The sequence below is a fragment of the Phascolarctos cinereus genome, unplaced genomic scaffold (genome assembly GCF_003287225.1).
Source record: "Phascolarctos cinereus isolate Bilbo 61053 unplaced genomic scaffold, phaCin_HiC Scaffold_4;HRSCAF=312, whole genome shotgun sequence".
NCBI lineage: Eukaryota > Metazoa > Chordata > Mammalia > Diprotodontia > Phascolarctidae > Phascolarctos > Phascolarctos cinereus.
This window is the reverse complement of record NW_027555847.1, coordinates 623,347,515-623,369,974: the sequence shown is the minus strand read 5'-3', so window position 1 is coordinate 623,369,974 and position 22,460 is coordinate 623,347,515. Positions and strand designations below refer to the sequence as shown.

The 22,460-nt window shown below is 39.7% G+C and overlaps 1 protein-coding gene across 1 annotated transcript in view; it reads right to left on the bottom strand.

Moving 5' to 3' along the window:
• The window catches only part of FER1L6 (fer-1 like family member 6), a 198,648-nt gene extending 181,248 nt beyond the window's left edge, over positions 1 to 17,400 (bottom strand). Inside the window, 5 exon segments of the mRNA XM_078151798.1 lie at positions 5,752 to 5,814; positions 9,533 to 9,664; positions 9,751 to 9,805; positions 12,201 to 12,321; positions 17,340 to 17,400. Of these exon segments, the coding sequence (XP_078007924.1) occupies positions 5,752 to 5,814; positions 9,533 to 9,664; positions 9,751 to 9,805; positions 12,201 to 12,321; positions 17,340 to 17,400 (432 nt within the window).
• Positions 17,401 to 22,460: the final 5,060 nt, after the last annotated feature.

The window sequence follows — 22,460 nt, the reverse complement described above, 5'->3', positions numbered from 1 at the left end:
TCAGGCCAGGCACTCTATCTACTGTGACACCTAACTGCCATGTGAGATAGGTAGGGCAGATGTTATTGACATCCCAATTTTACAGATAAAGAAACTGAGACTAAAAGAGGTTAAATGGCCCAAGGTCACACATGGTGAACAGACATCCCATCTTTGTGTCTTTGTGCTATTTGATGATATGACTTTCTGTCATGAAAATATGACATTTTACATTTTTTTTAATTTAAATTTAAATTTAAATTTTTTTTTTAATTTTTAGCCAATTGGGTTTAAGTGACTTGCCCAGGGTCACACAGATAGTGTCAAATGTCTGGTCGGAGGCCAAATTTGAACTCAGGTCTTCCTGACTCCAGGGCCTGTACTCTATCCACTGTGCCCCCTAGCTGCCCCTATTAATGCCATTTTTAAGAGAACTCGACCATGGTCATTTAAGCAGGAGGAAGATTCGTATTATGGGCCTGCCATAACAATGGCCCGTGATGGGGATGGTGATATTAGTACTTAGCAAAGTGCCTGGAAGACAGCAGGTACTTAATAAAAGCTAGTGGACTGATTGATTATATTGCTCTTCTAATTTTATGAAGTACTTTAAGAAGTCTCTGAGCTCTCTTTTTCAGATGAGTTTCTCCACTGCTTTTAATGAGACCTAAAATTCTACCATTCAAGTTTCACTTGCTTGGTTTTTCAGACTTTTCAGTCCTTTGGAGTTCCCCATCAAAAAGCAATTACTCTGAGGAGGAATGATACCTTAAGCCTGTTTTATGTTTTGGTCTTTTCCTCATGTGCCCCATAGTTAGTATGCACTCCATTTTCCTGGTTCTCTTTTTAAATTTTACATTATTTCATTATGGTCTTTCTAGATTTCTTTGTACTCCTCATTCTTGTCTGCCTGAATTGTGTTATGGTATTGTATTACACAAATGTACCATAATTTATTTAACTACTACCTCAGTATTTAAGAATTATGTTTTTTCTTAATATAAGAATGAATTTCCTGACAATTAGAACTTTCCAAAAATGAAATGAACTGCCTCATGAGGAAATCAACTTCCTAACACCAAATAATGGAAAACAATTTATCAGGGATATCATAGAGGGGATTCCTATTCACATACAATGGAAAGAACAATGGATTTGGGGTCAGAACACCTGGATTCCAATCTTGCCTCTCTCATCACCTGTGAAACCTTGATTAAGGCACATAATCTCTAAGACATAACATCAAACTTGCTAGCTACCCACAAAATTCTGAGTGCTAATAAAATTCAACATGGATAGTGTTAATTTATGGTTTTCTATGTCAATACGGTGGGGCAGCCAGGTGACTCAGCAGATAGAGTGTTAGGCCTGAGGTCAGGAAGACCTGAGTTCAAATCTAGCCTCAATCATTTCCTTAACCATGCTTGCCTCAGTTTCTTCATATATAAAATGATCTGGAGAAATGGCAAACCACTCCAGCATCTTTGCAAGAAAACCCCAAATGGGGTCGCAAAGAGTAGGACACAACTAAAATGACTGAGCAATAAATGTCAATATAGGACCTGCTGGGATGCATTTCTATTTGAATTTGACACCACTGTTAGTGGACTCAGATTCCTCATCTGTAAAAAGAGGGAGTTGAATTAGATGCATCTAAGGACTCTTCCAACTCTAAATCTATAATCCACAATCTGTAAGGAGGGTTAATCAGGACTGCCTAACCCGTACCATCAAAGAGCTTCCCTCTTGACCTATAGAGTATAGATATGCCCACTGGCGCCTTGTTAGGAAGATAGATACTCTGTGAATAGGTCTTAGTGACCTGGAGCTATCCCAGGGTGAACTGGCTAGTTTGAAGCTACCCCCTAAGGGCTCTTTTTTCCCCTTTTATTTTCATGGCATCAGGATCCCCATGCCAAGATCACGCTCTTCTTTTTACTCCTCTCTTTCCACCATTTGGAGATACTCTGTTTTCCAGATCTAAGGCCAAGCAAGCAAGCTGTGCCCCGAGCTTGGCATAACAACAATCCTTTGTGCTCACCCTCTGGATGATCTCAGCCACAGCAAAACCCCAGAACTGTTTCATATCAGCCCAGGTGGTCCCTGAGCTGAGACAAGCACCCGCTTGTTCAGATCATGTTCTGGTCATGAAACTCTGCTATGAATCAAACTCACCTCATTGTTACTGTTACCCCCTCACTGTCACAGCTAAAGCTCACTGAGTGTTCCTTTGTCTAGCCACTAGTATATGTACCACGGTTTGGCCTTGCTACAGTGGGCCTCCTCCTAGAGCAGACCCCAACACACGTATCTAGTTTTCTTTCTCCGACAGAATAAAGAATGCTTTGTTTTTGCTTATAACCACTGTTAGCTCTTTGGTTTTATTTTGTTTTATTTTTCAGAGTTAACAGTCAAGGTATTAACTCTGTGAGTTCTTTGGTATTTTTCGGAATTAACAGTGGTCATATAACCTCTGTCACTCTTTAGGCATTTATTTTCAGGGTTTGACAATTGTTACAATAAATATTTATTAAGCAGAATGATGTGTTAGATGCTGGGGGATATATGAAGTTTGTTTGGTTTTGGTGAGGCAATCGGGTTAAGTGACTTGCCCAGGGTCACACAGCTAGTAAATTATATGAAGTTTAAATATAAGATGGTCCCTGCCTACAATAAATAACAATAATTGATGTTTATATAGTATTTTATTTGCATTTTTCCATTTGATTTTCTTGTTTTGAAGTTGGGACACAGGTACTTAGTAATTATTAAATTGAAGCTGTAGCTAAATCATCTTATTGATGAACCCACCGTATTGAATCATAAAATACTTTGAGCAGAAGAGAACTTAGAGGTCACCTAGTCTAACTTCTATGTGATGCTTGAATCCCTTTTGTTATTGTTCAGTCATGTCCAACCCTTCATATCCTCATTTAGGGTTCTCTTGACAAAGATAGTGGACTGGTTTGCCATTTCCTTCTCCAGCTTATTTTACTCCTTTTAGTCCTTTCCTTCTCCAGCTCAGTTTACATTAAGGAAACTGAGGCAAACGGGGTTAAGTGACTTGCCCAGGGTCACACAGTTAATAAGTGTCTGAGGTCAGATTTGAACTCAGGAGTCAGGAGTCTTCCTGACTCCAGGCCTGGCACTCTATTCACTGCACCGCCTAGCTGCTCCTTTGGATCCCTTCCAAAATATACTCAACTAGTAGTCATCGACACTCCTCTTGAAGACCTCCAATGATGAAGAACTCATTACTCATCAAAGGGTCCCATTCTATATATGTAAACATTGGAACAATTACGAAATGTTCAAGAGGAAAAATGGTTTCATTGAAACCATTGTATATTCATTGAAACCTCTTGTATATGTCTGACAAGCTGTTTGAGTTTTTGCTCATCATATTTTATTTTCAGTTGCAAATTCTATCCCCCCTCACTTCCTCCTCTAGGGGTTTCTTGGGGGTTGATTTTCAATGACTAGGACTAGTCCCAAGATAGGGCTGATTGAGACCCTCGAAAGGACAGACCTTGGTCAGAGTTACTGCTCCTCTGTACCAGCCTATAAAATACAGCTGAAAGACCACTCTTGTCCCCCTTTCCTTTTTTTCTACTTTTCCCTTACAAAAAAATTCTGGCAAACATCAAGTTGCATGTGGTGAGTTGCATATTATTATCTAGGGGACCTGAGAGGGGAATTCTTAGACATTAGGATCTCAGAGTCCTGCCCAAATTCTACCTATTTCCCTTTCCTGAGTATAGGCAAGAAACCAGGGAACTGGAAGCAACTTTTTCCAAACTAAGAGAAGTCAGTGGCATTGAGGCAATGGTAAAGAAGAAGTCACGGAAACAAACATGTGCTTGCCCAGGCACCTGGAGAGACTCGCTTGTGAGCAATGTTCCTGAACTCCACACTCCTGAATAGAAAAGGGGGAAATAAAAAATTTGCTAGGCATGATGATTCTGGAATCATCCCCCAGAAAATGGAGATTCCTTGCACAGAATCAACAGCAGCTTTGGGTGTAGTCTTGAGAGAAAAGCCAAGTAATCAAGAACTCAGAAATTCAGTCAACAGACGTTTGTTACTATTGCATGCGCCAGGCACTATGCTGGGCATTGGGATGTTAAGACAGAAGTAAAATGATCTCAGCCCTGAAGGTACTTATGTTCTATCAGGGGAAACAGCATTACATATACAGGTATATGCAAAATATACACAAAACGAAGGCCAACTGCTGAGGGGCATTAGGAAAGGTACCCTGTAGAAGATGGCACTTGAGATGCATTTTGAAGGATTCTAAAAGATGGAGATGAGAAGGGAATGCATGCCAGGCATGAGGAACAGCTAGTGGAAAGTATACAGCCTGGAAATGGAGAGCAATGTGTGTTTAATAAGAAGAAGGTCAGTAAGAAAGCTGACCTTTGAGGGAAGTTCGGGTCAGTGAGCAGCTTACCTCTTGGAAAAGAAAAAGAGGATTGCTCACAAGACCCACATACCCAAGGGAGCTGCAGGAAAGAGACTGAAGCCATGACATAGGGGAGCAAGAAATCAGGACCTTAACCACATTTGGAGATTTCCCAGGTAAACTTTAATGGGGGGGGTTAATGAGCCAAAGAGATAAAATGACCCTTTCATGTCAGCCCCTAGCATTGAATCCATCCTATATGAGCCTAGAGCTTGGCAGGGGAAGCCAAAGGGAAAGAAGAGTCTGAGCCACAAGTTACGTGTAGACTGGATTAGATGTCCGAGGCCCCTTCTAGCTCTGGAACTCTACAACTATAAGCCAACACTCACTTGTCACTGTTGTTGTTTGTCCTTCATTCTCAAAGAGGACCAATGCCATCATGAGGGAGATGTCTTGACTGGCAGGTGAATTGGATCTGGGTGAGGCGGAGCTGTGCAAAGCCATCAGCCTCACTGTCTCCTCCAGAGTCAGTGGAGTAAGTGGCAAGACAAAAGTCAAGAGGATTGGCTACGGCCCAGGATTCAGTGGGTGATCTTGGCCTTTTTTAAACTAAGGTCTCAGTTTGTCCAAGGACAGCCCCCTGAGAATCAAGCTTGTCAGGAAGAGAATCAGAAGCTTCAGGAAAGGAAACAGGAAGGTGGCATGGGAGAAAAGAGGCTGAGAGAAATATTAAAGGGGGAGGTGGGAGAGTGTCCAAGGCAAATTAAGCTAATATCTCAATTTTGCTCAAGTTCCTAATAAAATTAAGAGAAAATGAATCCTGTGTTTTCAACACTGACAAACAAAAACTTTGCACCCCACAAGGAGATCATTTGCAGCCTGAGTTTAATATCCATGCTCTTTTAATATGCCTGACTCAATTAAATTGTTCTATTTGCTAGGTTATAATGTGCTTCTAATAGCCACAGGCATTTTCTCCTCAACAAGATTTTTTTCCCCTCCCTCCCAAACTGCTCTCTTCAGGCAATTTTAAACTAAAGACTCTATTCTCTCAATGCTCATTATATGACCATTTCAATATTACATCTTAGCCTTTGGAGCATATACAGACTCAGAGCCTTATGACCTAGACCAAGGATAGGGAGCTTTTGGCTTTGAGGTCCTCTAGTGTGGCCCTTCGACTGAATCCAAACTTCATAGAACAAATCCCCTTAATAAAAAGATTTGTTCTGTAAAACATGGACTCAGTCAAAAGGCCACACCCAAAGACCTAGAAGGCCACCTGGAGTCTTGAGGTCACAGGTTCCCCACCCCTGCCCTAGATTCCCTTCATGAGACACAGCTGTCACAATGGATGGCATACTTACTGAGATTTTGATGATTTTGTCAAAAAGATGCACTTGGGGCCCGATGAAGTCGAACACGAAATACTGTTTGAAAAAATGATATATGCATTGGTGACTGGAAGCAGATAATCTTTGGTCCCAATCTGAGATATATCCATGAACTTACCAGGACATGCAGCTGAGAAGAGTAGCATTTCTTTACAGCTAAAAGAGCATTGAATTTGGAATAGAAAACCTAAGCTTGATTCTCAGCTCAGCTCGGCCATTTGCTAGTTATATGAGCTTGGACAAAGTGCTTGGTTTCCTCATCTTCTGAGGATCCTCTGAGATCCTGTCCAGCTCTAGATTTATGATCCTATGATTTTTAAAGGAAATTAATTTATTCACATGGAGTAGTAGATCAAATGTTGAGCTTGGAGTCAGCAAAACTCATTTCAACTCCTGCCTCATATTTACTGTATGCCATTTAACTTTTCTCTCTCTCAATTTCTTCAACTGTACAAGGAAGTGGTTGGACATGATGGCCTCAAAGGTTCCTTCCATCTCTAAATCTGTGATGTTTTGGGAGGGAAAAATTGTCATCCTTAAAGTTATCATGGAGGATGAGGGTCTCCTACAACCTATCCTTTTATGCCCTGCTAGAAATAGAATCTTGGCCAAGATGGAGTGTGAGTCTTCTTCTATTTGACATTTTGCTTATTTGTTGTTGTTTTCTTAATTATATGGCCATGCTTTGTTTTCTGCCCAATGTTGTATCATAATTTTAATAACATGATGGAATATAATGATAACAATATATAATATAATATACAATATATGATGATGATAATATAATGATAATAATGGCATCCAGCATTTATATATTTCTTTAAGGTTTGCAAAGTGCTTTACAAATATCGTTATCATTTTATCCTTAAAATGACTCTGAGGGGGTACTATATTATCCCCATTTTACAGATGAGGAAATTGAGACAGATAGATGTTAATTAATTGTGACTTGCCCAGGGTCACATAGCAAAGAAATGTCTAAGGTAGGATTTGAACTCAATTCTTCCTAAATTTAGATCCAGCACTCTACCTACTACACCATCTAGCTATCTGATTACTCTACCTTTCATTAATTTGTTGTTGTTCAGTGGTTTCAGCTATCTCTTAATTTTCATGATCCCATTTGGAGTTTTCTTGGCAAAGATACTGGAGTGGTTTGCCATTTCCTTCTCCAGTTCATTTTACAGATAAGGAAACTGAGGCAAGTGGGGTTAAGTGACTTGAACCAGGGTTATCCAGCTAGTAAATGTCTGAGGCCACATTTGAACTCAGGAAGATGAGTCTTCCTGACTCCAGGCTTGGTGCACTCTATCTGCTATGGCGCCTCCTAGCTTCCATTATAACAACTCACACATGGTGTTTCAAGGTTTACAAAGTAGTTCCCTCATAAGAACTGTGTGAGGTAGGTGGTACAGGTATTATTAACTCCATTTTGGAGATAAAGAAATTATGGCTCTTTTGAAGTCAGGCTCGAAGAGACATTAGAGATTCTCTAATGATAGGATCAGAGTCCATCTAGTCCAATGCCCTTATTTACAAATAAGAGAAGTGAGACTCAGAGGTTGTGACTTGGCCAAGGTCACACAAGCCTTGGCAGTGGCGAGGTATGACCCTGGATTTCTGGCTCTTTCCACCATGTCACAATGCCTCCCTTTCTAGACAAATCAATAGGGTTGAAGTGGTTTGCTCAAAGCCACACAGATTATAAATTGAAGAGGCGTATTTTAAATCCAAGTCCTCTGAACCCAAATCTAGTGCTCCCGACACTATAGCATGCTCCTTTCTTATTGGGGATTTATTTCCAGTTAATATTTCTAGCCACTGTGCTTTAGAATGAGGCGCAGAATAAATCCTCAGCCAACCCAGAGACTTAGAGATTTTAATCTTCCCCCATCACTCCGAGGCTTGGCTCTCTGGGCTTCATCTTGCCATGCCTTGATATTGCCTCAGGCTTATCTGGGCAGGAGCTACCTAGAGCTATGAGCATGGACAGCAAATTACCACGGGCATTATACAAGCAGTCCCTTGAAATGACTCAACTGCTCGTAAATGCTTTCAGTTTTACATTCAGAAGGCTAAGCCTCCACAGCAAAAGACAAGTGACCCTTCCCCTCGGCCTTTTTAGAGGGGATGGTTTTCAAAGGCATAGGGATAGGCAACTGCCTCATTATTTATGGGCTTATTCTTGAGTAGTAGAGGCTAAGCCAGCAGACTTAGAGTTCATCACCTGATACTACACAAAGCCTTTCTGTCATAACTCAGAATGATCTTTTGCCATATCCACTGGAGTTAGGTGGCACAGTAGACGGAGCAGTGGACCTGAATCAGGAAGATCTGTGTTCAAAATCCAGCCTCAGACACTGATGTTGGAGACTTCATGGGTCAAAGCTGGAAGGCATCTCAGAAGCCATCTCATTAAACCATCCTCAGTTGAGGTTAATCACCCTGAGGTCCAGGGTGATTAAAGGATATCGGCCTCAGAAGCAGATTTTGAACCCAGGCCCTCTGATGCTAGAACCATGATTCTTCCCACTGGACCACACTGCCTTCCTTGAGGGTACTCCTTCTGCCAATGTAGATTGCAACCCTTCTATAATTTAGTGGCGGGTCCTGAAGAGATAAAATTCATCACCTTGTGACCAATCTGGTGGCGAGTATCTCTGAATGTAGCTAGGCTGCTTCCCAGGCAGCAGATCTGCAGTTTATCACCTGGGTCCTACATAAAACCTTTCTGTCGTAACTCAGAATTTTCCTTTGCCTTGTCCACTGCAGCTTGGTGTCACAGTGGACAGACCACTGGACCTGAAACCAGGAAGATCTGGGTTCAAAACCATCCTCAAATATTTATCAGCTATGTGACCCTAGGCAAGTCACTTAACCTCCAGCTGCCTGAGTTCCCTCACTCATAAAATGGGGATAATAATACCACCCACCTCCCAGGGTTGTTGTGAGGATCAAATGAGATATTTGTAAAGCACTTTGCAAGCCTTAACACACTATGTGCATTCTAGCTATTGTTATTAAATATTATTATTACTGTCAATTTAGTTTTCCAGAAGCTGGCAAGAGAACTAGCTAGGTCATGTTGGTGGAAGAAGTCAGAGCCAGAACATCAAAGTTCCAGCCTCAGTTACCAGCTGTATGTCCTTGGTCAAAACACCTCATCTCTTGGGGCCTCAATTTTTCCATCTGTAAAATGAGAGAATTGAACCAGATAGTTTCTGCAGTCCTGGTTTGCTCTTACAAGCTGATTCTGTATACATTCTTGGATATTCTTCCTTTTTCCTCTTGCTTACATTTCATTGTTCACAGTATCCCAGAAGGCAGTCGGATATGGGGAAGGAGAGGAATCACCAATCAGTCATTTTTACTCCACTTTTGGGAGAGATGATGGTACAGTGGATAAGAAATTGAAAAAATTAGCTTAAGTGGGATTTGTGGATTTGACTGTCTTTTCCCTATTTTTCTGGTCCTGTTTCCCTTTACTTAATTAAGAATTATTGATCTGTAGATTGTTAGAAGTAGACGGAACCTTAGTCCATCTAAAAACATCTGACCTAACCTCTTAACTTTTCAGATGAGGAATCTGGGGTTGATAAAATTAAATTGTGACTCAAACAAGGTCACATGTTACTGAGTCACAGCGCCACACCATTTAAACCCAGGTGTTTTGACTCTAAGACCGGGATGATTTCCACTGCTAGGCAAGGAAGGAGGGAGAAAGAGAATTAAGGATTACTCAAGAATGACTTACTTCATTGTAAAAGGGGCTATTTGTTCCTTCTTTGACTGTTGTTTGCTTCTTCTCATCCCCAATCTCAATGATGACCACTGGATCGATGTTTTCTCCCACCAGTTGTCGGGCTTCAGTGATGGTTATGGCAATCTGCAATGCAAAGGCATGGCTCCTGTCATTCCAGCGGTCACTGTCCATTTCTGTAACCTGAGAAATTAGATACACTGTGTACTCACTTGATAACTTTGGGATTTGGCTTCACCATCATGGATCTTTGTCACCAATTTAGATCTGTTAAAAGGAGGGAAGGAAAGGTTGGCTTCAAGAAATGAAGACATACCTTTAGTTCCTTAATAACAATAGCAGTAGTAGTAGTAGTACTAGTAATAGCTAATATTAATATAATACTTTAAGGTTAATAAAGTACTTTATGTATTATATACGAGTATGTACAGATACATGCATATGTAAACTTTTCAGTCTTAATTTCCACATCTGTAAAATAGAGCATCTACCTCACAGAGTTATGAAGATCAAGTCAAATTAACAAATGCTCTCTGTTTCTCTCTCTCTCTCTCTCTCTCCCAGCCCCCACATTCTCTCCATTTACACACACACACACACACACACACACACACACACACACACACGTACTTATTTTGGTGGTGTTCAGTCATCAGTCATGTCCAACTCTTCATGATCGCATTTGGGGTTTTCTTGGCAGAGATACTCTGCCTCGCTTAAATACAATTCACACCCAAGTCAGAACATCACTCTGTGATGTCACTGGTCCTTTTCAAAAATGAAGGATGATGGGCAGCTAGGTGGTGCAATGGATAGAACACTGGCCCTGGCATCAGGAGGACATGAGTTCAAATTCGGCCTCAGACACATAACACTCACTAGCTGTGTGACTGGGCAAGTCACTTAACCCCAATTGCCTCACCAAAAAAAAAAAAGAAGGATGAACAACACAACAACAACAATTGGAGTGGTGTGCCATTTCATTCTCCAGTTCATTTTACAGATGAGGAAACTGAGGCAAATAGGGTTAATTGATGTGCCCAAGGTCACACCGTTAGTAAATGCCTGAGGCCAGACTCATCAGGAGGATGAGTCTTCCTGACTTCAGACCTGGACTCTATCCACTGTGGCACCTAGTTGCCCTATATGTATTTATACTATATGTGTGTGTGTATATATGTATGTTTATAAATATATGTATATGTGCATATATGTGTGTATTTGTTCCTGAAATTATTCCCTCCAAAACTCTCAATGGTCTCTTAATTTTTGAATCTAATGGCCTTTCTCAATCCTCATCCTTCTTAACCTCCCGGCAGCCTTTGATGTGGCTGATCACACTCTAACACTTTTTTCTCTCTAGGTTTTCATGACACTGCTGTCTCATTGAGAAAGGGAATTAATATTCAATAAAATAGACAGTAAAAATCAGGTAAAATTAGGCAGTAAAAATGAATTTACAACTTTATTCCAAATTATATACTACAACAAATTCCAATTGGATCATTGATCTCAGTATACTTTTAAGCCATAAAAGTTTTTTTTTTTTGCAAGAAAAGGGAATAATATATTTATCTCAATTATGGAGAGGAGAGAACTGAAATAATTCACCAGAGACAAAATTTATAGTTTTGATTACAAGTAATATTTCAAAAATTAAAATATATAGATTAAGGGCGTAAATAGTTTTAATACATATACCTGGTATACATGTGACACTTAATCCTAGGTATCTAGGTGGCACAGTAGATAGATTCCAGGACTTGAAATCAGAATTTATTTCAAACCTGGCTTCAGACACTTACTAGCTGTGTGACCTACGGCAAGTCATTTATTCTATACTAAGTGACTTGTATGACTCAGTATTTGCAACTACAAAATGAGAATAATAGCAGTACCTAACTGGTAGGATTATTGTGAGAATTAAATGAGATATTTATAAAGTGTTTAGTAGAGGGCCTGACACATAATAGGTGCTAAATAAATGTTGTTTTCTTCTTTCCTGTGTGAAGCTGATACACAATTACAAATGTAATGCCCTTTTCCCCAGCAGACAGGTGATCAAAAGCCATAAACAGTTTTGGAGAAATCATTAACAACAAGAAATCATTAAAAATTTCTAATGGAAGAATGCTAATAAATACAACTTTAATATAATTTAATATATGACAACAAACATAATTAATATAATGTAATACTATAATCAATTTAATATAATAATATAACTCGTAGACCTAGAGTACAAGGTCTAGGTCTACTAACTAGAAATTTCTAGAGATTAGAGGCCTCTACTAGAGACATCTAGTAAAAAATAAAAGTTTGTTTTGACCTGTTACAAAACTTTCTAAGTAAAACCTCTTTCCTTTGGGGGACAAAAGCAAGGCAAGGACCTTTAGTCACATTACTGAAGCTGTCTCAGTAACAGCTGAGACCTTATCTCTTCAGTAGCTCCTGAATCTGTGTTCTAACATTACATATGATGCTACTCCTGCTGTGTGATTATGACTTCGGCACCCCTTGCTATCCCTATCACAACTAAGGATAGAGGCTGAGGAGCTAGCCAAGCCAATTCAATGAGATTATGAAGGATAAATTATATCATAAGGCAAATCACTGCTGTATGACAGGTGTGGTAGGCTTTTGGAAGAGGACCACACTGTACCTTCTCTTCAGAGGGGCTGAGGATGTTGGAAGAGAGAAAGTGCCATCTTGCATGAGGTGAGCATCTTGTCCTTTTTGTGTAGAAGATCCCTCTTCAAGGGATGCAATTTCTCCATGTCCTTCTGAAGAAGCAAAGACAAAAGTATCTAACGTGTAAAACATGGGACATGTAAGCCAGGGAGGTTAGTAGTTGGAGCAGAGGAGAGAATTGAATGGAAATAGAAAGGAATACACCTTTTTCCCAGTGGTTGGTGGTACCTTTACAAAGATTGACCATATAATATATGGTCTATGTACTGATAGTACATAAAAATGTTATAGTTAAAAGCAGAAAAGCAGAAATGTTTCAAGTATCCTTTTCAGATCATAATGTAATAAAAATTATATTCAATATAGAGCAGAGAAGGGAGAGCATTACAAGTATGTTGGACAGCCAGAGAGAATACTTGGAGCTGACAGAGTGTCATGTTTGTGGAGCAGCCAAGGGGCCAGCGTTACTGGATCAAAGAGCACATATCATGGAGTAAAATATAAGAAGACTGGAAAGATAGGAGGGGGTTAGGTTATGAAGGGCTTTGAAAGCCAAACAGAGAATTTTGTATTTGATACTGGAAGCAATAGGAAGACACTGGAATTTATGGAGTGGTGGAAATGGTGTGTGTGACGTGATTGGGTCTGGGCTTTAGGAAAATCACTTTAGTCATTGAATGAAAGATGAACTGGAGCAGGAAGAGATTTGAGGCAGGCAAACCAACAAGCAAGGTATCGCAATAAACCAGGCATGAGGTGATGAGGGTCTGCACTACAGTGGTGGCACTGTCAGAGAGGAGAAAGGGGCACCTCCACTTCATATTCATAAGGGATGTTATTTAGGTCATACCTGTAGGGTCTCATGGTTTTCCCTACTTTCTTCAATTTTCTGAATTTAGCAATAAGAAGCGCATGATCTGAGCTACAGTCAGCTCCAGGTCTTGTTTTAGCTGACCGTATGGAGCTTCTCCACCTTTGGTACTTCCAGATACCCTAAGGGTCCTTGGGGAATGAGTAGGTCTCCTATCAATTTCTGAACATCTCTACTGCTGTTCTTTTGTCTTCCTTTTAGCATCTAGTTTATGTATTTAAGTAAAAAAAAAGCTTTCTTCCCTTCCCCTTCCTTTTTAGTTTAAAACTCTCTTAATTTAATTAGAAAGATACCAGAAAGAAACATCTTGAGCAGCCATTTTTAGGTACATCTCATTCCTATTTTAAGCTGTAGTCCAGAAATCTGAATCGCATTCTTAGACGGTCTCCTTAACCAGCTGTTCACTTCCTAATTCTGCCTTTCTGTTCTGAATCTCTTGCCATTGATCATCAGCAGTAAGAAAAAGTACTACTTGTGTCCCTAAGATCCTTACTTCTGTCTGTTCTATATTCCAAAATTATCTCTTCCTGTTCTTCACCCATACCACTTCCATTCCCTCAGTTTCCTTTCTCAATGACCTGATAAACTAAGTCATTGAGGTATCAATGAATGAAAAAAAATCACAAAATGACCAATACTATAGAAAATTAAATTAAACTAATTAATTGGGTAGCAAATCTTTTCAGTTCTCTCTCCTGTACTTTAAGAGGGAGAGACTTACTCTGTCTGCTCTTGTGAGTAGACAAAAGAAAGGGCCCTCTGTAGCTGGTGTTGTGGGATAGAGCTGGATCTGGAGTCAGGAAGATCTGAATTCAAATTTGGCCTCAGACATTTACTAGTTGTGTGACTTTTGGCAATTTATTTAAACTCTGCCTTCCTCAGTCTTCTCATCTGTAAAATGAGGATAATGATAGCACCTCCCCGTTTTAGGATTACTGTGGGGATAAAATGAGACAATATTCGCAAAACATTTTGCAAATCTTAAAGTACTATACAAATGCTATTGTTTCTTACAGTTACCTGAAAAAGTTATTCTACTTATTAGAGCTCAATTTATGTAACTTTATATTTATTATCTTTAGATTATTTATTCTACTCTGAGCTTAATTTGTATATCTTAATTTGTATATACCTGATAAAAAGGCAAATAATCTTAGTGACAGATAACACATAATTTGTGAATTTCATTTGTGAATTTCATTTCTTTTTCTAATAGTCCCTGATGGAAGAGAGGGCCCATATGGTGAGGTAAGAAGGAAATACCATCAATAGGGATAGAGAAAATCAAAGATCATGAGATTGGAAGATATCTTAGAATTCATCTAATCCAAACCCTTCATTTTATAAACAAGTAAGCTGAGGTCCAGAGAAGTGAAGCAAAGTCACATAGGTTATCATAAGCAGCAAAGTAGAAACTCAACCTACTTCATAATTTCACCCAAGATTATTTATGTATATGAAGTGGTCATGAAAGCAAACCATTGCTTTCACTTTTCTAGACTAACCACTGTCAGAAAAAAATAGTTATAATAATATTGACTTTGCCAGATTACTACTAGAATATTGTGTTCTCTTTTTTCTTTTTTTAAAAATTTATTTATTTAGTTTTAGTTTTCAACATTCACTTCCATAAGCTTTTGAGTTCCAAATTTTCTCCCCATCCCTCTCCTACTTCCACCCAAAGATGGCATGTAATTTGATATAGGCTGTACATACACATTCATATTAAACTTATTTTCACATTAGTCTTGTTGTAAAGAAGAATTAGAACCAATGGGAGAAACCATGAGAAAGAAGAAACAAAGAAACAGAGAGAGAGAAAGAGAGAGAGCGCAAATAATATGCTTTGATCTGCATTCAGACTCCATAGTTCTTTTTCTGGATGTGGATAGCATTTTCCAGCATGAGTGTTTTGGAGATGTCTTAGATCCTTGCATTGTTAAAAAGAGATAAGTCTATCAAAGTTAGTCATTGCACAATGTGACTGTTATGGTGTATGGCATTCTCCTGGTTCTACTCACTTCACTCAACATCAGTCCATACAAATCTTTCCAGGTTTTTCTGAAGTCTGCCTGCTCATCATTTCTTATAGCACGATAGTATTCCACTACATTCATATACCACAATTTGCTCAACCATTCCCCAATTGATGGGCATCTTCTCAATTTCCAATTCTTTGTCACCACAGAAAGAGGTGCTATAAATATTTTTGTACATGTGAGTCCTTTTCTCATTTTTATGATCTCTGGGATACAGACCTAGAAAGTAGTATTGCTGGGTCAAAGGGTACGCTGTTTTCTCTTCTTGCCATCATATTTTAAAATGGATGTTGACAAACTGGAGACCATCCAAAGGAAGGCAGCCAAGATGGTGAAGGGCCTTGAGATCATGTCAAGATTATAATGTTGATATATGCTTTTCTCTTTTTTATGATCTCCTTGGGATACAGACCTAGTCAGTTACTTCAGATTTTCAAACAAAAGCAATCTCCTTTAAACCTCTGCCATTACTATGGATGAACGAATGTGTCAAAGCAGTTAATTGCCATTTTATAAAGTAGGTCTGATGGCAACATTGAGACAACTTACTGTTAGGAAAATATCATAAAAATACGTCTACTGTAAATGAAATTGCATCCAGTGACATCAGGTCTATGTAGATATTTTAACAGGTTATTCCCCACCCCCAACTGAAAATCAGACGAGGGTGATGAGCAATCCTTTAATTTACCTGCATGATACAGGAGGACTTAGAGATTTTGAAACTGAGACATCAGTCAGGAGTTCCTTTTAATCTATTTTAATAGATTTTTCTTGAGCCCAGTGGGCCATTATTTAATGTCAAATATCCTACCCCAGGCATACTGAAAAATTAATTCCTAAGCAAAGGTAAGGAAAAGATAGAGAGGTCCAGGGGGGAAAATGAGGTATCTAATCATCTCATTGACCCTACTGTGATAGATATTTAAGGGCACTGGTCTTGTAATCAGAGGACCTAAAGCTCCAGTTCTGATGCTTATTAGCTGTGTGACTATGAGCAAATCATTATCCCTCAATTATGGTAATAATAATAATATTATCTACCTCACATTGTTGTGAAGGTCAGAGACAATATATTGCAATAATACTATAAAACATGAAGTCTAACAAAATTTCACATCTTTCTTATTTATTCTGGTCAAATGGAAATAATAACAATGAGCTGACATTTATATTGAGCTTGCAGGTTTGAAAAACATTTTGCATTCATTGTCTTCTTTGAGTCTCAAAACAATCAGGTAAAATAAGCATAATAGGTTTCATCATTCACATGGTATAGATGATAAAACTGAGGTTCAGAGAGACAGTGACTTGCCCGTGGTCATTTTGCTGGTAGTAACATTTGAACTCAGGTCTTATTTGATCCCAGACCAACTCAAAGACACAGAATGAGATAGGTCACAAACAGAGACACACATGAGGACCTAGGTGGGGCGGGGGGAGTGGAAATCAACAAATCCATATACCTTCCCAAGGCAGAAAATCCCACTGCCAAGACAGAGACAGAAAGGAGAAGAATCAGCAGGGAGCTATGATGTAGAGGAGCAAACCAGATCCCTTTTCTGCTACTGTGAGTCACACAGACTGTGTAAATTTCGAGGGAAGGTAGGACCTAACATAGGGGAGCATTATTTAATTTTCCAGCAACTCCAAGTTCTTTCCCCTTGTTGGGAGGCAGGGTGTCAAGCAATCCCCAACATCCCTCCTCCCCAGTCCTCATGCTGCTCTCTCCTGTATTCAGCCCATTCAAAGACTAGAATGAACTTCTCCTCCATCTTTACCTGCGGAATTTTTTTTGCTGCATTAAAGGTCCAGCTAACTCAGGAACTCCCTTTTCCATAAAGTCTTCCTTGATCCCCTCAACTGAAGATTCCTTCTCTTTAAATTTCTCATCATACCTCTCCTTTGTATTTACTACATTCTGCCATATATAGTTTAATGGTCTTATCCCTCTCAGTAGGTTGGAAATTCTTTGAAGATAGAAACTGTCGTCTTTGTATCCTTAGCACCTACCCGATTATAAGCCCTCAATAAATGTTCATTGAATTAAGTTAAATTAATATGATAGGAAATATGCCAGGTGTTCCTGTGTGGCCACTTGTGTGGGTGGTGTTGGATGTAAACTCCACTGAACAAACAAAAGAGATTTTGGCCCTCAATTCTGCAGAACCAAGGAAGACATTCACCTACTATACCTTACCTTGTGCACCTTTATTTGCTAGAATCAACCCCTTCTCCTCTTTCTTCTTTTTCTTCTTCATTTTCAGTCCAAACATTCCTTTTCTGAAAAGACAATAGAACAAACATACCTTGATGTTTGTAGGACCATAGCATTATAGAGTCAGAGTTCAAAGGTTTAAGGAAACTCAGAGGTATTTGCAAACAGCTAGTTTCTTCAGTCAGTTTGAAAAGCCAGTCAATTCATTAGGAAGGAAAAAATAGGCTCCCTTTCTGAGCCTCAATTTTCCTGTCTATAAAAGGGGGAAGCAGGGTTAGATATTCATAGGGTGGATCATAGACCTACAGCTGGAAAGGGAACTTAGAGCTCTCTTCATTTTATAGATGAAAACCCTTCCATTTCCAATAACCTATGGACTTTGTGGCTCTTTAATTAATTAAAATCTGTCCCCACTTGGCATCCCACAGTCTTGGAATCAAGTAGCCTGGCTTGAGTCCTGTCTTTTCACTTAGTAGCTGTGTGACTTTGGCAAATTAGATTCTCTTTGTGCCTCTGACTACTAATCTATAACATGTGTGTGAGATGGGCCTCCCTCACTAGGTTTCTGTATTCATCTAAACGTGAAAGTATATGTAGAGCACTTCTAAAACCTCTAAAATTCTGCAAATGTAAGATAGCATGATCTTCTCCACCATCCCACCATCCCACCATCCCATGCAAAAAAAACAAACCTAACCAAGAAATGGGAAAATTTTCTGTTAATTTTATCTAAGATGTTGCTGCCTTTTCTACAGTTATTTAATTTTCATTCTAGGCTTTGGGGATGGTGTGAACAAAGGCCTAAATACAGGAGAGAGCATCATGAGAACTAGGAGATGGGAAGTGGGGGGAAGGGTGATTGTTGACACTTTACCTCCCAACAAGTAATTGAGTACCCATCCAGTAGATTCTCAAAATACCTGAATGGATTTGCAATCTCAGTCATTAGGGTGGTCCCTCTAAAAATACAGATCATAGCCCATCAATGTCTACTATGCAACCCAAGAAACAAAGCCTAGACAGTAGGATTTTTTTATAAAACTATATGGTTTCAGTCCCCACAAAGGACTGAAATTACCCTTATGGTCATTGAAATTCTATTAATTAAATATTCATTTGGGCTAATGAGAATTATCTTTTAAAATGCAGACAATAAAACCCTAGGAGTTTGGGATTATCAACCATTTATATTTTAGTACCAAACAAATTACATGGATTGCTTTCTTTCCAATATCTAGCTGACATTTGCTGCCATTTTGATCAGGAGAGTAAAGGTAATTTGGGAATAAGACATAATGACAAAAGCTGTTGAAATTCTTCCCTTCCTTTAAGACCTGATTCAGGTGCCACCTTCTCCATGATTTCTTCTGTGAGGTACATAGTTTGAAATGATCTTTCCCTTCTCAGATGTGTGGGTACTACAGTGAGGAGAACAAGTGTTGGGAACCCGAGGGCCCTTGGATGCTGGGCAAAGGGTACTAAAAGGAGAGAGTAAAATGAAAAGGGAGATAAGGAGAAATTGAAGTCAGTTATAATACAGGATATTGTTAAGAAATATTTGTTTTTCCTTGTAAACAAAGGTGGGGAAACACTAGGGAAATGCAGAACCATGACTGTGTTGTAAAGTGTCATTTGGCTTCTGTTTTCCTCCTTTCTATTCTAATTACCAGCACCTGCTGATTCATCTGAGAATAAGGAGAATTTTTTTTGCAGTTTTTCTTACAGTTTTCCAAGCCAAATTGGGATTCTAGATTAATTAAGTACAAAAGCTACTTATTTAACATAACTCTTTAACGGTGAAGAAGAGAAAATAGAAACTGTTTCCATTTCACTAGTCTCTGACCTGGTGCTGGACTCGAAATCCATACATTCCTAGTCTGAATCCTGATTCAAGCACTTACTGGCTGTGTGATTCTGGGCAACTTCTCTCACACCCTCAGTTTCTCCATGTGTAAAATGGGATAATAAAAGCACCTACCTCACAGGACAGTTGGGAAGATTAAATGACATAACATGTGAAAAGTACTTTATAAACTTAAAGCACTAGCTATCATCATCATCATCATTAAAGTGCATTGCATACCAGAAAGGGCCATACAATATTAGTTATTATTAGTGAGTAGGATACTCATCATCAACTAGGCCTACCATGATACCATCTTGCCACACCATTAGACTGAATTTCCAAGGTCAAGAGGCCATTCCTCATCTTCCCTTTACCCTAAAAAAGGTCTTGTATTCACCTTTTCACATCAAACAAGAGCATGGATCACAGCTAGACAGTAGTGGATCTTGGGGGGAAAACTGATTATAGGACAGGCTCTGGCGAACCCCAGAATCACAGGTAAAGCTATTAGCTCGGCCCACATGGGTGGCACACAAAAGAAAGTTCAGGAGTTTAACAACAAGGAGAAATTCAAAGTAGAAACAAGCATCTATTGCTGCTGCTGCTGCTGCTGCTGCTGCTGCTGTTGTTTCTGCTGACAAAAGCAGCAGAGATGCCCTGACAGCTCCTGGAGCAAGCACGGGCAGGAAGAGTCCAAAGGCTCAAAGGAGGATGACATTACCAAAGACGATGAGAATTGCTGTCTTCTGAAAGTCCTGGAAACCCCTCCTGCCGGGCCTTCCCAAAGCCGGCAATGACGGAATTCTAGCTAACTCTGTAGGTGGGAGAGCTTTCAGAAAAGAAGGACCCACCACACCTAACAGCATTTTGGGCAGCATTAGCATGGAAGATAACGTTGAGGGTGACACTGAGTATGTGTGGTGCTGGGTGCACATGTCCCAAATGGAATTCTTTTCTTACCTTCTAAATCCAACTTTCCTCCAATCTTCCCCATATCTCCACATTCCATCATCCACTTAATCATCCAGATTTAGAATCTCAGAATCATTCTCCATTTTATCACACTCACTACCCCTTCTCACTTAATCTGATTCTTGTTGATTCTGCCTCCACTACATCTCGAATCTATTCCCTTCTTTCCACTCTCAAGGCTACCACTTTGTTTTAAGCTCTCATTGTCTCTCACCTGGATTATTTCAGTGGTCTTCTAATTACTTCAGATTTCCCCCTTCTACAGAACATTCTGCAAACAGCTACCAAAATAATCTTCCTAAAACACAAGACTAACCCATAGCTTTCACACATACACATACACACACACACACACACACACACACACACACACACACACACACACACACACACACCCCTCAGTGAGGAAATTTGTTTTGCTCGACTGTATATTTTTTACAAGGAATTTTTTTTTTACTTCTTCCCAGTGAGCATGGGACTGGGAAGGAGAAAAAAGAGGTTTCTATTCATCAAAAAACCAAACGAGCTTTTTCCATTCCAAATACCACAGGTTCCTCTGAGGCCTAGGAAGAAAGATTCAGAAGAAAACAGGTCCAGGAAGTATAATTAAAATGAAAGAATGCTGGATTATGAGTCAGAGGTTCAAAGCTATATCTTGCTATTTACTGACTGTCACTTCTTTATTTCTAATATGAAGATATTGGACGGGATGGTTTCTAAGCTCTAAACCTATGGCCTGCTCTAGGAGGTTTAGTTCCACCATGGTCAGACAAGCGTGATTCTAAAATGATCCAGCCCTTCTGGCTCCACAAGTCCATGAAATGATTGACAAGTGCATCTGAATTTCTCCTCCCAGCCTGCCTTCCATTTCTCTCAACCATGGCTTTACTTACCTTTTCTTTCCACACTCCTAATGATACTTACCGAAGGAAAACAAATAAATAACTCCTCTCCATCCTTAAGAATTTGCCCCTTTTTGGACATTTGGGAAGGAGAGGAGAGAAGAGAGAAGAAATTGAGGGGCAGAGGGATTGTTATTCCTAGCTGTCTTTAGTTAGCTCTTAGCAAGCTTTTGTTCTGTCCTATACCTCTATTAGCATTCCCTGTCAAGAGCAAGCAGGCATCTCTAGGCCCTGTTTTATGACAGCCATCCAATAAATCGGGGCTGAAGTTCAGACATTCTGTTTTATTAGCAATTTGTATGTCCGTTTCACCCCTCTATCACTGGGAGAGTCAGCTCTCACCACAGCCATCCTCCCTGAGGGCTCCTTCCCAGGATTATAGAATCAACAGAGCCCATAATGACAAATCAAAAGGAAAGTTTGAGAGAATGTTCCCTGTGGAGAAAAAACCCTCCAGCTCAGCTTCGGGGGCTGGTTTAATCACAGCTGTCTGGTTCTTCTTCTGTTAGATAACAGCACTGAAGAAACAAGCAGTATTACTAGGGCTCATTCCTCCCCTGCCTGACCTTCCTGGGGAAACTAAGTGTTTCAGTCTTCCTGTCAAAAGTTTACCAGCTACATATCTGGTTTCAGAATGGTCTCCCTCCTCACCCGCACCTCCAAGGCACCTAACACCTTTCAAGGTACAGCTCAGGTGCACCTGCTGTGGGTGAGAAGCCTTTTCTGCTACTCTGAATTGTGAATGTGCTCTTCCCCATCCTCAGATGACTGATTGTATACTTCTCTGATATATGTACAGCTAGAGCATCGACGAGTAACAAAGGATAAAGTGTTAGACTTGGGAGTGAGGAAAACCTGAGTCTGAATCCTACCTCAGACATTTGCTAGCTATGTGACCCTGGGCAAGTCATTGAACTTACATCTATTTAACTACATACATTTAGCTAACAGCATTTAGCCCCAGTTTCCTCATATGTAAAATAGAAATAATCATGATCGATAGCACTATCCTACTTGAATGATTTGCAAATCTTAAAGCATTATATAAATGCTAGCTATTTTGTTCCCCTAGTATGGATGTAAGCTTCTCTAAGGCAAGGACTGTTTTTCCTATTGTCTCTGTAACAGCACTGTGTGTGTGTGTGTGTGTGTGTGTGTGTGTGTGTGTGTTTGGGAAGGAGGTTTGTTTTTTAGTCCTTGGACCTGTGATTTCTTCAGTGAGGAGAATTTCCTGGTATGAAAAATTCCTCCACCCACACAGCTCAGCCAGCATCGAAAGGTTAAATATCTTGCCCAGTGTCACACAGCTAGTATAAGTTTAAGAGGAAGGATTTAAACCCAACTTTTCTTGGCTCCAAGGTCCTACAGCTAGTCATATACCCT